A 13,704-nucleotide genomic window follows, 5' to 3' on the forward strand; every position below is an offset into this window, starting at 1 on the left:
CTCGGCTCCCCTCGGCCCCGCTCGGCTCTGCCCGGCCCCTCTCGGCTCCCCTCGGCCCCGCTCGGCTCTGCCCGGCCCCTCTCGGCTCCCCTCGGCCCCGCTCGGCTCTGCCCGGCCCCTCTCGGCTCCCCTCGGCCCCGCTCGGCTCTGCCCGGCCCCTCTCGGCTCCCCTCGGCCCCGCCCGGCTCCCCTCTCGGCCCCGCCCGGCTCCCCTCTCGGCCCCGCCCGGCTCCCCTCGGCCACGCTCGGATCCGCTCCCTCAGCCGGCGCCATGGCCCGCAAGAAGCTGCACCGGCCCATCGCCGCCATGGCCAAGAAGATCCGCGAGTACCGCGCGCTGAAGGAGCGCCCGCGGGACTCTCAGCGCTTCGCCCTGGACTACGAGACCATGCGGCGGCCGCTGACGCAGAAGCGGCTGCCGGTGCGGGCCTGGGAGGACGTGCGGAACGAGAACCGGCTTTTCGCGCTGCTCTGCCGCCTGCCACGCTTCGGCGTGGGCCGTACCGTCACCCGCAAGTCCTGGCTGTGGGCGTACGACGAGCCCTGCTACTGGGTTATCACCAAGGTGAAGGCGGACTACACGGCCGAGGTACCCGCCCTGCTCCATCCCCGCCCCCCGGGACCCCCACCCGCCGCGCCCTGCCCTCAGCGCGATCCGCTTTTCTTTGCAGGACATGGACCATGGAAGAGCCTGGGGCTACCTGACCTTCAGAGGTGAGACCGGCTCGTTTTCCCACCCACGTGGAGAGCACCGGGAGGGCGGCAGGAAAAACGGCGGCCTCTCCCAGCCTGGGGAATTTGTGGTTTTTTTTCAGATCTGCTAATGGGAAAAGAAGTTCCCCCTTGTTTAAGTTTCAAAAGCTGGGATCTAGCTCCCTCGGAGTGTCTTTCTGAGGACTGCTGTGGGAGACCCAGTGCAAGATGACCCTGGGGAACAGCAGCACTAACAGTGCTAGATGAGCTGACAGACTGCTCTGAGACTTTGAAAGCAAGACACAGAATGAGCACATGGGGGTGGTCCGGGTAAAGCTGTCACTAAAAAGCTGCAGTTATGCTACTGGCATTTTTAATTAATGCTTGGAGTTGAATGAGTGGATTTCCCTTTTTAGAACTGCTTTATATTAGGTATACAGTTGTCTCTTACAGGAGTTACTGAAATAGTTCTCGTTCAAAGGTTTTGAAGTTGTTGGGCACTTTTAACACTCGATTTTCCAGATAACTTTCATCAGTGTAGAGAGAAATTACTCTTGTTCCTTAGCCATGGAAATGAAACCTGAGAGAGATGAAATGACACTTTAAATTAAGAGAGGGAGTCACCCATAGTACTGAAACAATTTGCCTGTAGTCCTTTCAGCCTGTTTCTGTTTTGATTTCCAATGACAGAAGCAAGATCCCATAGTATAGCAGGGGAGATCCTGTCCAACCCTTTGAAAACTCCATTTACTCTTACTGTTGCAGCATTTTGGGTGCCGAAGAGTTGACACTTGCTGTGTTTCCTGGAAGGAGTTTGTTGTGACAGTGTTGCCCACCGGTGTTCCTCATCTTTTCCCAGGCAAAACTGAAGAGGAAGTGAGAGAGATTGACAAAGTCATGTACCATGACTGGCGTATGGTGCCCAAGCACGAGGAGGAGGCCTTCAAGAAATTCACCCCAGTGCCTGAGGAGACTGTTCGGTTCCTGCCGTACCCGCCGCTGCTCCGAGCCATGATCCTTGCCCAGTGGCAGAAGGAGGGAAAACCAATCACAGAGGAGCCAGTTATTGATCTGCAGAAGGTCCTGGCCACTCCCCGAGAGCGGGCAAAGAAAAAAGCTACAGGGACACCTGTATAAAGACTTGTTCTGTGTCCCGAGCTTCTTACATGCCTCTCACTGCCTGTTAGAAGCCCAGTGCATGGGGATGTTACAGAGACCCCCGTGCCCACCATGGTAGGGTGTAACCAGGTTCCCTGACTTTCTCCCCAGCCCTGTACAGTCACCTCATCTCAAAGGGAAGATGCAGATATATTCAGACTCCTTTTCCATAACATTGGTCTCAGTCAGCAGAGGAACCTTCTTGGTTCCCTGAGTAGTCTCTGAATACACAGCTCCTGTCAACCAGCTGCAATTCTTTGGAGCACACTTTTCTTTATAGCCTGAAAATTAATCTTTTGACAACATTTTTTAGGTAATTTGGGTCCTGCATGAATCACATGGAAATGACTAATAATATCACAGTATTTCACAGAGCTGTGAAGAAATGTATCTGCAAATGAAAATAAATGTTGTCTTAATTCTGCAGCACAGTTCTAAGAAAACTTGGGAATTTTTTTCAATGCCTGGAGATTATCATCTGCAGAGCCATTAGCGTACCAAACACAGGCACAGCATCAGGTTCTCTGAACACTGCAGAATGATCTGGGTCACTTGCTTAGTGACTGCACTTGGCAGTGCACATGAGGAGCACAGTTGGATAGTAAGCTAATCCAAAGCTATCCATCCATAGCTACTCCAGAGATGGCTGTCAAGAGATAGGAGAAATTATTTTAGTTTTGGTGATGCAAAGGATGCATGATTGACTTTTACCATTTGAATCAGTCAATCACAAATGACTCCTGTTTCAGGGCAGCGCTTTGTGAACATTAAAATGTGCAGCTCCTGAGCACAGTTCCTGGCAGTTCATCTTCTCTTGCTGGCTGTGGATGCTGCTGCTGTGTCAGGGGTTGTTGGAGGGTCTGGTCTGGATGTGGATGTATGGGGCGCAGGAGCTGTTCTGGTCTGTAGATCAACTCCCTGCACAGAAGTAACTGTTTAGTTTCTGTGTCTGCCGTAGCAGATAGTCAGGAAGTGGTGTTCCATTTGCTGCAGCATCCCAAAAATCACAATTAGCCTGAGGGGATTTAGAGAGGGAGAGCACAAACTGCTCCACCCAGTGTGCCCTGGATGGGACTGGGGAATGTGTGGCCCCAGCCAGCAGGAAATAACTGCCATCAGGTAGGAGCACAGGATTGACATCAGTGACCTGGATTCCCACAGGGTTCCCCACCCAGAGGCTCCTGAAGGATTAAGGTGCTATGGAATAAGAGGGAAGGCTTTTCTTATGTTAAAGCCAGTCCTGTGACAAGATGTAGAGGCTGAGAAGAGCTGAGCCCCTGTTTGCCTGTAGTGGCAGGGCATGTGCCAGGACTAGTTCTCTGGCTTTGGAAGGAATGGGAGAATCCAGGGAAGGGAGAATCCAGAGCATTGCCACAGACAAAGAGTTTGAGACTATGAGCCTTCCCACAGCTGTGGCTGGAAGGCAGCTTGGCTGGTTCTCAGAGCCTCCAGTGTCAGGCACTGTGCTGAGCTGATGGCTCCCTGTCCTCACCAGGATGGAGGTGCTACTGAACTGACACACAAACTGAGGATGAGAAAGGAGGGAGAGAGCTGTGGGTGTGGGTTAGATGGCATGAGTAGAACAGTCTAGTCCTCTCTACTGCACAGCTGGGATCTGAACAAAGCCCTAGAACAGGCTCCCCCTGAGGGAGCACAGGCCCACAGAGTCTGCCCACAGTGGGCAGAGCCAAGTCTGGTCGCAGCATCCCCCAGCAGCCCCAGACAAGGCAAGAAGTAGCCATGACCAGGGGATACCAGGGAGTCCAGCCAGGATCAAAAGCAGATAGAGCTTATAACACCATAAGGCGTAGAGGCATCCAACAGTTTGGGTGGGGAGGGACCTCTGAAGATGATCTAGTTGAGCCCCTCCAAGTCCAAGGGGTCCATCCAGGAACAGCTAGGGACAGACACAGCTACAGGCATATTGAAGGCCCCAGTTCATGTTTAAATGAGGCTCCTGGGCCATAGGAGGAAAGGGCCTCTGTTACAGCTGGCAGTCTAGGTGGTGCTGATCAGGACAGTCATGTCCTGCTGGTGACCTTAACACCTGGGGGAAGGGTGTCCTCTCACAGAACCCTGCGCAGCCTGAGAGCCTTGCCCAATGGTGAAGGTCCCTTCCAGGAAGCTGTACAGCCCATTTGCCACTGGTTGGATTCCACATCCAGAACATGCTGTGAGCTTTGCTGGCCCTCCCAAACCTGTACAGTTACCTCACATTTACCAGTATGGGGGGGGGTGTTTGTCTGAGGGACGATGGCAGTGACCTGCTTCCTCACCCACCCTGGTGGGTACCAGACATGTCTGCACTTCACCTAGAGCCCTGCTCAAACTGCTCCTGGCCTTATTCAAGGGTGCAGCCCCAGGAGTGCAGGACTGGTCCCAGCACCTGTTTCCAAACTGTGGTTGAGATGCCTCCACTAATGCTGGAGGCATTGCCAGTTGTACGACACCCTGGCCTGTGCTGCCCCACAGTGCACGTGTTGGTCATGGATGAGACTCACTTCAGGGCCCCCTGCTCAGGGCAGAACATGCTCCTGTTGTAAGGAGGTGGCTCCCTCGTACACTGCCACTTGAACTAACACGGTTCTACAAAATATGGGAGTGTCCAAGTGCTGCTGGGGCTGAGGAGCTCCCTCCCCACAGTGTCTGTCACAGATGCCTAAGGGACTGTGAAGTGCCACCCTGTACCATGTTGAAAGCTGACCTGATGTGTTAACCCTGGCAGTTCACCTGAAGGGGCCACCCTGACAGAAGCTGCAGGAAGCCAGCAGATGAATGCTTCTCTGCTCTCATATTTCTGAAGTTGTTGCACCTTTAATTTCCAGCTTTTATTTCTGCCGCTGGCAGAAGCTACAGATTGCATTTGGCTTGCTGGACCAGCCTCTTCTGCTGTGACTCTGTGAGCCATCCACACCTCATTTCTTGCCACTAAACTGCTCAACAATGGTGAACACTTGAGCTGCATTCCCACCCTTTTTAAGTGTCCCACTCTTAAAAGACTGAGAAGCAATCCCAGTGCTTTCACAGGAACACAATGCACTGCCCAAGATGATGTTAACACGTTTATTACATACAGAACAGATATGGTTTCTTGTTGATAGCATAGGGGACAAAGCATGGGAACGTATTCATACAGCAGGCTCTTTACAGAATGCCATCTTCAGACCGAACAGCGGAGTTTACAGGCCTTGAGACACTTTTTAAAATCCTTTTGTAACATACAAGATACTTTACATACATCACAGTGGAGATATGACAGGGAAGTGTGCTGAAGCCAGTCAGTTCTCACCTTGATGCCCAGCAGCCACCCAAGGCTGCAGGAGCTGCCAGCAGAGGCTGGGTCTCCCCCCTGGAGCTGCCCCTCTGGGCCATGTGCTTCTCTTGGAGGAAAACATGCACCAAGCTGGAAAGGAACCTGGTGGTAGAGGCCCCAGACTGATTTCCTCATGTTGCCAGAGCCCAGTGGGTGACAGGAGACCAAGTGCTGTCCCTTCAACTGCTCAAACCAGATACAGAACAAACAGTCAGAGGTACAAATGTTACAATTCTGATTTTCCTACAAAAGAGTTGACAGAGTGAAGGGTTCCTGGACTCTGCCAGGGTTTTTTTTCTTTCTTTTTTTTTTTCCCCTTCAACTAGCCCAAATTCTGAAGTTTATCTGGCCCTAACTGATGAACTGTTGCATGACAGCGGAATCTGTGCTTTAAATGTTATATTCTTAACTTCAATGCACTCTGTGTTGGGACCCAAAGAGCTCTTCCTAGCAGAAAGCATATGGGGAAAGTGAATGAGAAGCCTGGCATGGTCATCAGTGGCCCAGTGAAATGTCCCTAGTGAAAGGTCCCCCCACATGCAGATGGTGACTCCAGGTATCCCTTAACCCAGTGCCAGCCACAGAGCCCAGTGTGCTGATGCCTGGAAGACTCTCTCTGGCTGGATTCCTGCCTTGGGGAGGACTGGTGTGGGTGGTGTGTCACCAGCACTGCTCACAGGCAGCATGGGCACCACTGCAGCTGGCTGAGGCCTCTATTCACCAGAGATGTTGCTTGCCTCCTTGCAGGGGCAATGTATGCCCCAGCCTTTCCTGAACTGTGGATCCAAAAATTGTTTCAGTGCTGCTGCATCAGCAGAGATGCCACCTGTTAGAGCATCACCTGGGAACATGGCATCCCTGCAGCACAGCAGGAGCTTTAGACCACAAGCCTTGTGAACAGCCTGGTCCATGGCAGCAAGCACAGAACACAGCTGTGAGCTTTCTGGGAGATGGAGGCTTGCCCAGCTGTCCCTATACTGTCATAAGGATGTCCCTGTGAACCCCAGAGTGCTGCACAGCTCAGGGAAGAAACAAGATGACCACCAGGAGCTTCCAAATTCATCACTAACAACTGCGACTTGCCCTAGTCCTGCACATTCAGAAAGGAGTCTTCTGGGGACATGGAACTTGTCCTTGTTGGATGGGACTGTTTCTGCTGACAGAAAGGGGGAACACACCACTGCCTCTACATCTGGAGTTGCCACATTCTGCACCTTGAGCTCAAAACCACTCTCCCTGGCCCCGTATTTTTGCACATCTGCCATCGCCCAGCAGTGCTTACACAGGGAGGGCCGTCACCACTTCTCTAAGGGGCTGTCAACTTTTTTCAGGAGTCAGAAATTTCCAGCTTTTTAAACTACTTACTAACACAGTGTTAGATAAAAGATGCTGGGAAATCTGTCCTCAATTCCTTTTTCTATGTGACTTCAGGTGAGACATGGCCTTTCTGTACCTTGACTGCACATCCAGTCTTTCCTAACTGACAGCCGATCTGTCTTCCTGTGAAAACAGAGATCTCCTTCCAGCAGTTCCTGGGAAGGGGACATAGCCTTGAGTCAAGGCAATGTCAATGTGTTAATGAGAATTCACAGCAGATCACCACCCTCTGCCCTCGCATGTGTTTTAAAAGCCACCAAATGCAATGCAGAGATAACTTTCTTCTGAACCTTTCAGAACCAATTCGGGAGTTCTGTACTGCCTGGCATTTTTAGAAGGGGGAGTTAGGTGTTGCCTTTTCTGCTCTTGAAAAAGCAGTGTTCCAGTACCCCTTTGCTACCACAGCCATGTGGCCTCCACAATCAAACACCCATTTGCCATCTGAGGCCACCAAACAATCCTCTTGGGACACACACACAGGCACCTAGCACAGCACACAACTGCTGAGACAACAGCAGCAGCAGAGACAGGACCTTCCCACTGCAAGGATAGAGGATATGAACCCCACAGTAATGGTGCTGCTGCCTCCTCCAGCCCAGCAGCAGAAGGGCTGCCCAAACCATGATGCTCCTTTCTACTGAGGCCTCCTTGGACTTATCTGCTCTCAGTCGATGGGATGTTATTCTGTGCTTAAGGGTGGATAAGGTGGAGAGTCCACTGGTGAACTAGAAGGGATTTCTGCTAGGGTGCTGTAGAAGTGATTCACCACCAGTGCTTTGCAAGGGATGCCTGGGGACACACTTCTTTCTCATGCAGGTGGGAGTGAGGCAACCTGCCCGAGAACCTGAGCCACCCCGCTCTAGCTGGGTAAAGGCTTCCCACAGTCCTGGCTCCAAGCTCACTTCACGATGCGCTGCCATTTCTCTCCTTGCAGATACCAGCTCCGGAGCAGAACAAGAATCCAACCATGCCAAAAGCACACGGGCCCGAGATGAAAGCTGCAAGTTCCGAGGGGGTCACAGTCTGAGGCAGGAGCTGTTGCAGTTGTCCGGGGTCAGTTTCCAGCAGGAGTTATAATGCAGGCGTTCTGTATGTACATCTTGGCATTCAGGCGGGAGGAGGGACACTTACATTGAGGGGAAGGAGGAATTCTCACTCAGGGATATATGATACCTGCCACACAATAATGTGGCTCCGTTCAGCCTTGGAAAGTACTGGCTTCACCTGTGTGGCATCTCCTGTGTTTTCCTCTGTCTCATCATCTTCCCCATCCCCTGGAGACAGAAAACAGAGAGTAAAAATGGCAAGAAAGAAAATCCCATAGCGCACTGTTCTGCAATACTCCAAAGTGGCCAATACTGTTACAGTCCCAGCAGTCTGACAACAGACACCATGAGCTGAGACCTTCCTCTGTGCCTGGAGAACAGTTACAGCAAGACAATGCTTTTCCACAGTCAGATTGCATGGATGGGAGAAACCAGCTCCAGCAGCAGCAAAAACCACCCTTCTTTTCAGGGAGGCTAACTTTTAGACACAGAGCACTCTCAGCAGCACGGGTGATCCCAGTGGGGCAGCAACATTTGGAGCCAGTGGCACAGAGGGGTTTGTTCTTTCCAGAGCCACCCACACAGCCATGTGGTACTGCAGGCACAGGGCAGAGGTTGGGAGCCTTGCGCTGTTCAAGGAAAATCTTTATCTGCCCTCACAGCTAGATGCAGGAGAAACAGAGTGTGGGGGTTTTCTGCTTTGGCTCCCCACAGCAGCGATGCCTCGCTCCATGACCACAGCCATGCACCCTCTCCCCTCCCAGGTGCCTCCCACCACAGGCACTCACCGATCCGGAAATCGATGTACCCTTCTCCTCCACTCAGCACAAGGACGTTCTTCAGCTTCTGCCCCTCGGTCTCGGTGGCCGCTGTGCTGGGGTTCTCCGAAGGGCTGTCCAACACGCTCCCATTCAGGGTCGCAAGGACATTACCTGGGAGAGGACAGAGGTGCTGTCAGTGCCTCTGCTCAGCCTCCGCGCAGTTCACACACACGCAAACACGCCAGGCAGACAAGTTCCTTCTGCTGGTCAAATCTGGCAGTCGCTGGAGTTTAAACCCCTGTGTCTGAGCCACAGGAAGTGCCAGTCATGGCCTGCACCCCCGTCTGCTGCAGAGCAGCTCCAGTCCCCGCTACAGAAGGGATGGCAGAACAAGCCCCTGCTGAGGAAGGGCTCTGCTCATCCTTACCAGGCACAGAGACGAAGAATTTGACAGCATCCCGGTGTCCATGGAAACAGAGCTGTGCCTGAGCCATAGAGCAGTAGGGAATGAAGCTGCTGGCAGATTTGTCACTGTTGTCATCACCGTACACATGGATGACCCCACCGGAGCGGCTGCCCTCTCCAGAGGTTGGTGAGGTCTTGTTGGCTGGGGATAGGGAGGAGGAGGAACATCATCAGTGATAGCTTTGAGTCCCCTTTACAGAAGGGACTCAATCAAAGAGAAAACTCATGAGTCATGAAGGAAAACCTTTAAAGGCACAGGTCTCTTAAAGGTCTTATGTGAATGATGTGATGGAGGAGACAACACCAGATTACACAGTCCCTCTCTTTTAGACTGGGGCAAGCTAGACTGGTGTCCCAGTGAAGGACTCACCAGCAGTGATTCTGTCCAGCCTCCAAAATCACCCACTGTCCTAGTATCAGCCTTGGTTTTTTGTACCTGGCAGGGTATCCAATGGTGTCCACTGTTCCCAGAGACACCCAGGGCACCTAGAGGAGAATTACTGCTATTCTCTGGATAGGTGAAGTTGCTCGGTTTCCAAGTCAAGTCCTTTGCTCATGCCCACCTGTGAGCATATGTGCTGCTGAAAGCAGTCTCTGGGTCTGGTGAAGCCTCTTGGCCCAGTCAAAGCCATCACAGAAGTGAAGTGAGTTCCTTCCTCAGTTCTTGATTTAACCATGACACCAGAAAATCAAACTACTCCAGCAATGAACATCTGAAACATGTTCACCATCCACAGCTTCCAAGGATTTCAAGGTGGGCTCAGGGGCCTGCATCTTTCATGTCCAGGCTCAGAGAATGTGAAAGTTTCCAATCACCAAGCAACAGAGACCAGTGCTCAGAGCTCAGAACAGGGCATGCTTTCCTTCTGCATACACCCACATCAGTACAACAGGAACATCACTAAAATCAGGCAGCTTTCAATGAAGCTTGATTGCTTCATTAATTATCTGTAGTTCTGTATTTTGACTTGGGCTGGATTTCAGTTATTAAGTGATTTGGACAAAGGAGACTTTTCCCTATCAGGCTCAAGCAAGGATGGCAAGACAAGTACAAATACTTTGCTGGAGGAATGAGAATCAGTGTGTGTACAGTATATGGCTTTTTACTGCAACTTAGATGCTTTAAAATGAGGAGACACATGTTTACAGTGCTTCTGGACAGCCATATATATTTCTTTGAGTGAAAAAAACCCCCTAATTTCTGACCCTGGAAAGGCATAAATTTAAACTCAGACCCTGCCTTAGCTGGGCAAACAAACAGTTTGAACTTAGCTTTGAACAAACCCAAAGAGTTCTTCATGTTTATCAAGTCCTCTTGGGTTAAACATCTTGGTTGATGACTTGCAGCTGGCAGGTGCCACAGCACCTCCTGCCCTTGGCCTGCAACTGATGAGAGAAACATCCTTGGAAAAACAAGGATGACCAAGGAAGACCTTGGAAGAACACTCTACTCCTGCTTCCTGGAACCCTCTGACTGAATGAACCTCTCCAGTCCCCATCTCAAACCTGGCCTACCACAGCAAGGGAACCACTGATGAAGAATAAATTACTCTTGACACAAAAAAAAACAGATGGATGGCTGATGAGATGGTAAAAAATGTTTATAGCTTTGGGAAATGAGGATATTTACGTGACTGTCTTTGGTTGCTTTTCTCCAGTGTGACTTACAATGAAAGAGTGATGAGCAAAAAATGGATGGAGAGAGCTGAACGGCAGGATGGAAGGGTGGGAGAACGACTGCGACGGGAGGCAGGTGCGGAAGGAGTGAGAGCTGAGGAGAAGAGGCAATGGACTTACCCCGGAGCCCAAGGAGTTGGCCTCGGTGGAGGACTACAGCTAGGCACAGGCAGGGAGTGGGAACACAGAGGGGCACGGGAAGTGACGGGCAGGAGAGGAGAGAAGAAAAAGGTGATTACTGGGAGATAATTCAGGGGGCAACAGAAATAGTAAAAAAACCCTAGAGAAACCACCACAGGATCTCTGATGTAGTTCACACCTACACTGTTCTTGCTCACTTGGCTCTTACCTTACAGGGACAAATGTGGTATCTGAGATGGGAGAGGGACTGTGTCACAAGGATCCACTGCTGCATTTCTAGTGAGACCTTCCTGCTTACCACATTTTTATAGGAACACCCAAAGATAAAGCAATTGGTTGACAGGAGGAAAAAGGCTTAACTCAGATTAAGGACAGCAGCCCCAAGACAGAATGGGCTTCAGAACAGGGACTCAGAAATGAGACTGAGATTGCAATGCATGAAGAGGACTGTGTCACTGCCCTCCTGGTGTCAGCCCCAGGCAGATCCAGCTCCACTGGCCTCAGAGATCATCCCTGACTTCCAGGAGGATTACAAGAGGTTTGCTCCTTTTATACAAGAGCTATTTGCTTCTCAGCTTTCCTGTGAGCAGTGGTGAGAAAATGTAAATTTGACTGCTTTCTAGTGAAAGCAATTGCAAGCAGCCTCAAATCCTACTCCCCCGTGGTGATCTGGAACAGACTGTCAAAATAAGATGCTGATGGGCAGGTATAGAACAGGATTACTAAGAGCTTCAACTAAACTTCCAGCTCTGGAGATGCACCTATTTACACCTACTGCTGGGTCCCCTCCCCAGGCTGGATTTGGTGTAGGATACCAATTTCTAATTGACTGATGTAGTGGAGCCCTAATTTGAGTAAATCAAGCTTTTCTAAGGTCAGTTTCTGGAAAATACTGCTATGGAGATATTTAGATGTCTATGCCAAAATGAAATTTCCAGGGACATCTTCCTGGTGACTTCTCATCCCACAGCCTCCTTTTGGAGACTACAATTCCCAAAGCTTTGTTTCTCCTGCTTCACAGTAGCTACAGAATCAGTTCATATCACTCTGCTCTGTCAAGGTCATGCTCTAAAAAGAAGACTGTAGGGATGGTAGAGATGTCCCCCCATGGAGGAAATAGCTTCAACTGAACTGAAAAGGGCAGAAACAAATACCTGCTTGGTTTTAAATAGGTTACATCCATTCAGTCGAACACTTAATTCCTTAATAAAGAAGAGTTACACCAAGTCCAGGGCTGCTCACACTTTGGGCTTTTCTCCCTGAACACAGCTACGATCAAGGGGTGTCAGATGTTGGGAAAGCATCAGCCTGCCCAAGCCACCCACAAGTAACACCCAGAAGCTTCTTTTTTTAGTGGGGGGATGCAGAAGTGCCTTCAATAAATGTCACTTACTCTCTGTCAGGGGAATGGAGATGACGACACCGTTCCCGGTGCCCACCCAAAGGCGGTTGCCAGCGATGAGCAGGGCTGTGATCCGCACGAAGGAGAAACCCAGCTTTCCAGTGCCTAGGAAGCACGAATGAGAGTTGGGGAGTCAGTGATGACTTTGGGCAAGGTCTGCTTTGGGCAAATTCTGCTCTGATCTCAGTAAGTAACAGACCACTTTCTGACAGGCCCCACTGCCTCACCCAGCATCTTGCTGACGTAAGGCTCAATGTCGACATCCTGCAGGTGCTGATGGCTGTGGGCATGGTAGAGCCTCAGGGTGGAGTCCAGACGGATGGAAACCCACACTCCATCTCCAATCCATGCCAGCTGTCGCACCTGGCTCTCTCGCCGAGGGTGGGCATCAAAGGATTTCTGAAATAGGTGAACCAACATGAGTTCACAAAAGGTTTGCCATTATCTACAAATATACTCCATTTTCCTCAACTGAGATCACTTGTTTGGGTTCCAAAGCTCTTGGAGAAGCTGTGTTAATGCCAGCTGACCACAGCAGTTTACTACAGGACATAGAAAATCCCTCGCTTGAGCAGCTTTGGAGAGTGGATGGTCTTTGCAGACCAGTTCAGGAGCAAGGGCTTTCAATGTACTTAATAGAAAAGGAAAACACACAACTCCAGGATAAATTCCAAAGATCAAATTGCCTTGGCTCACTGATGTGAACTTCAGATCCAGCACTTCTTCTCTTCTTGACAGGATTATTTCAAGCACTCTCAGACAGATTTGTACCAACACCACTGTACTGAATTTCAACCAAAAGGCTCTAAAGATCATTTTCTCCTTAGGTAGCTGGGATCACGGGGGCTTGCTAACTGTACTGTTCCTCTGTGCCACAACGCCTACAGATGAAGCCTCAGACCACATGTGAAGGGTCACTGTCAAGCACATACCTATGTTTTGACAGTACGTGGCCTCATAGACTCACGAGTAAAGGCAAAGAAAATGCTCTGTTTAGACTTATCTAAAGAATTATGCTCTGCAAAGGGAGGAAGGAATAAATACCTCCTGGAAGATTGGATCATAAATGACCCAGACTGACAGTTTGGGTTCTGCAGTAAGCAATGACAACCCAAAGGTTCTGCATTTCACACAGTGCAGTAGAAAACAGCTGTAAGAATAAATACAACGTGTGTGCGTGCACAGACACACATGTGCTCTCTTACCTCAATCTGCATCGTTTTTGGCTGGATAACATGGATTTTGTTCTTGTAGCCACACCAGACTCTATCGTAGACCACGGCCATGCAGCGGATCGAGTGGTGAGTGTGTCCGAGATCCATTAGGTGGTAATTACTGAGATCCCACTGGCCATCTGAGGTGAAAAGCAAGTGTGGAAAGATGCATCTCCACCATGACATGTCAGCATACAACAGAATCCTCTACCTTTCCCTGTATATTCGGGTATATAGGCTTAGTCGGTACTCAAATGCTCAGTTGGCTTATGTCTGTAACTTTCCCATGCCTCCATACTCCTGCTTCAGGCACAGTCTTACACTGATGAAACATGCAATAATAAAGTTTAATTTGGTGTCTAAAAGTGCTCCAAATCAGGCTAATTTAAATATCCTTTACTGCAATGAAACAAACAGGCTTCTCTAACAAGTACAAAAACCAGCAGGAGAAGAAGAC

General features: G+C 50.3%; 2 protein-coding genes across 39 annotated transcripts in view; one reads left to right on the forward strand and one right to left on the reverse strand.

Moving 5' to 3' along the window:
* Nucleotides 1-213: 213 nt before the first annotated feature.
* MRPS34 (mitochondrial ribosomal protein S34) lies at nucleotides 214-2,289 on the forward strand. Its single transcript, XM_017808888.1, has 3 exons — nucleotides 214-589; nucleotides 672-714; nucleotides 1,553-2,289. The coding sequence occupies exons 1-3, from the start codon at nucleotides 272-274 to the stop codon at nucleotides 1,828-1,830; spliced, it is 639 nt and encodes a 212-aa protein (XP_017664377.1). The 5' UTR covers nucleotides 214-271; the 3' UTR covers nucleotides 1,831-2,289.
* A 2,611-nt stretch (nucleotides 2,290-4,900) lies between these two features.
* Nucleotides 4,901-13,704, reverse strand: part of MAPK8IP3 (mitogen-activated protein kinase 8 interacting protein 3) — a 71,340-nt gene continuing 62,536 nt past the window's right edge. For 35 of the 38 annotated variants that reach the window (XM_017808878.1, XM_017808856.1, XM_017808877.1 and 32 more), the window contains 7 exons: nucleotides 13,239-13,387; nucleotides 12,261-12,432; nucleotides 12,025-12,138; nucleotides 10,611-10,649; nucleotides 8,776-8,955; nucleotides 8,376-8,519; nucleotides 4,901-7,815 (listed from right to left, as the gene is read on the reverse strand). In XM_017808878.1, coding sequence (XP_017664367.1) covers nucleotides 7,694-7,815; nucleotides 8,376-8,519; nucleotides 8,776-8,955; nucleotides 10,611-10,649; nucleotides 12,025-12,138; nucleotides 12,261-12,432; nucleotides 13,239-13,387 — 920 coding nt within the window. In that variant the 3' untranslated portion in view covers nucleotides 4,901-7,693. The remainder of the gene's footprint in view (nucleotides 7,816-8,375; nucleotides 8,520-8,775; nucleotides 8,956-10,610; nucleotides 10,650-12,024; nucleotides 12,139-12,260; nucleotides 12,433-13,238; nucleotides 13,388-13,704) is intronic. The other 3 variants (XM_017808885.1, XM_017808886.1, XM_017808860.1) reach the window with 1 other exon arrangement.

This window comes from Lepidothrix coronata, unplaced genomic scaffold, assembly GCF_001604755.1.
Source record: "Lepidothrix coronata isolate B3197 unplaced genomic scaffold, Lepidothrix_coronata-1.0 Scaffold24, whole genome shotgun sequence".
Lineage (NCBI taxonomy): Eukaryota > Metazoa > Chordata > Aves > Passeriformes > Pipridae > Lepidothrix > Lepidothrix coronata.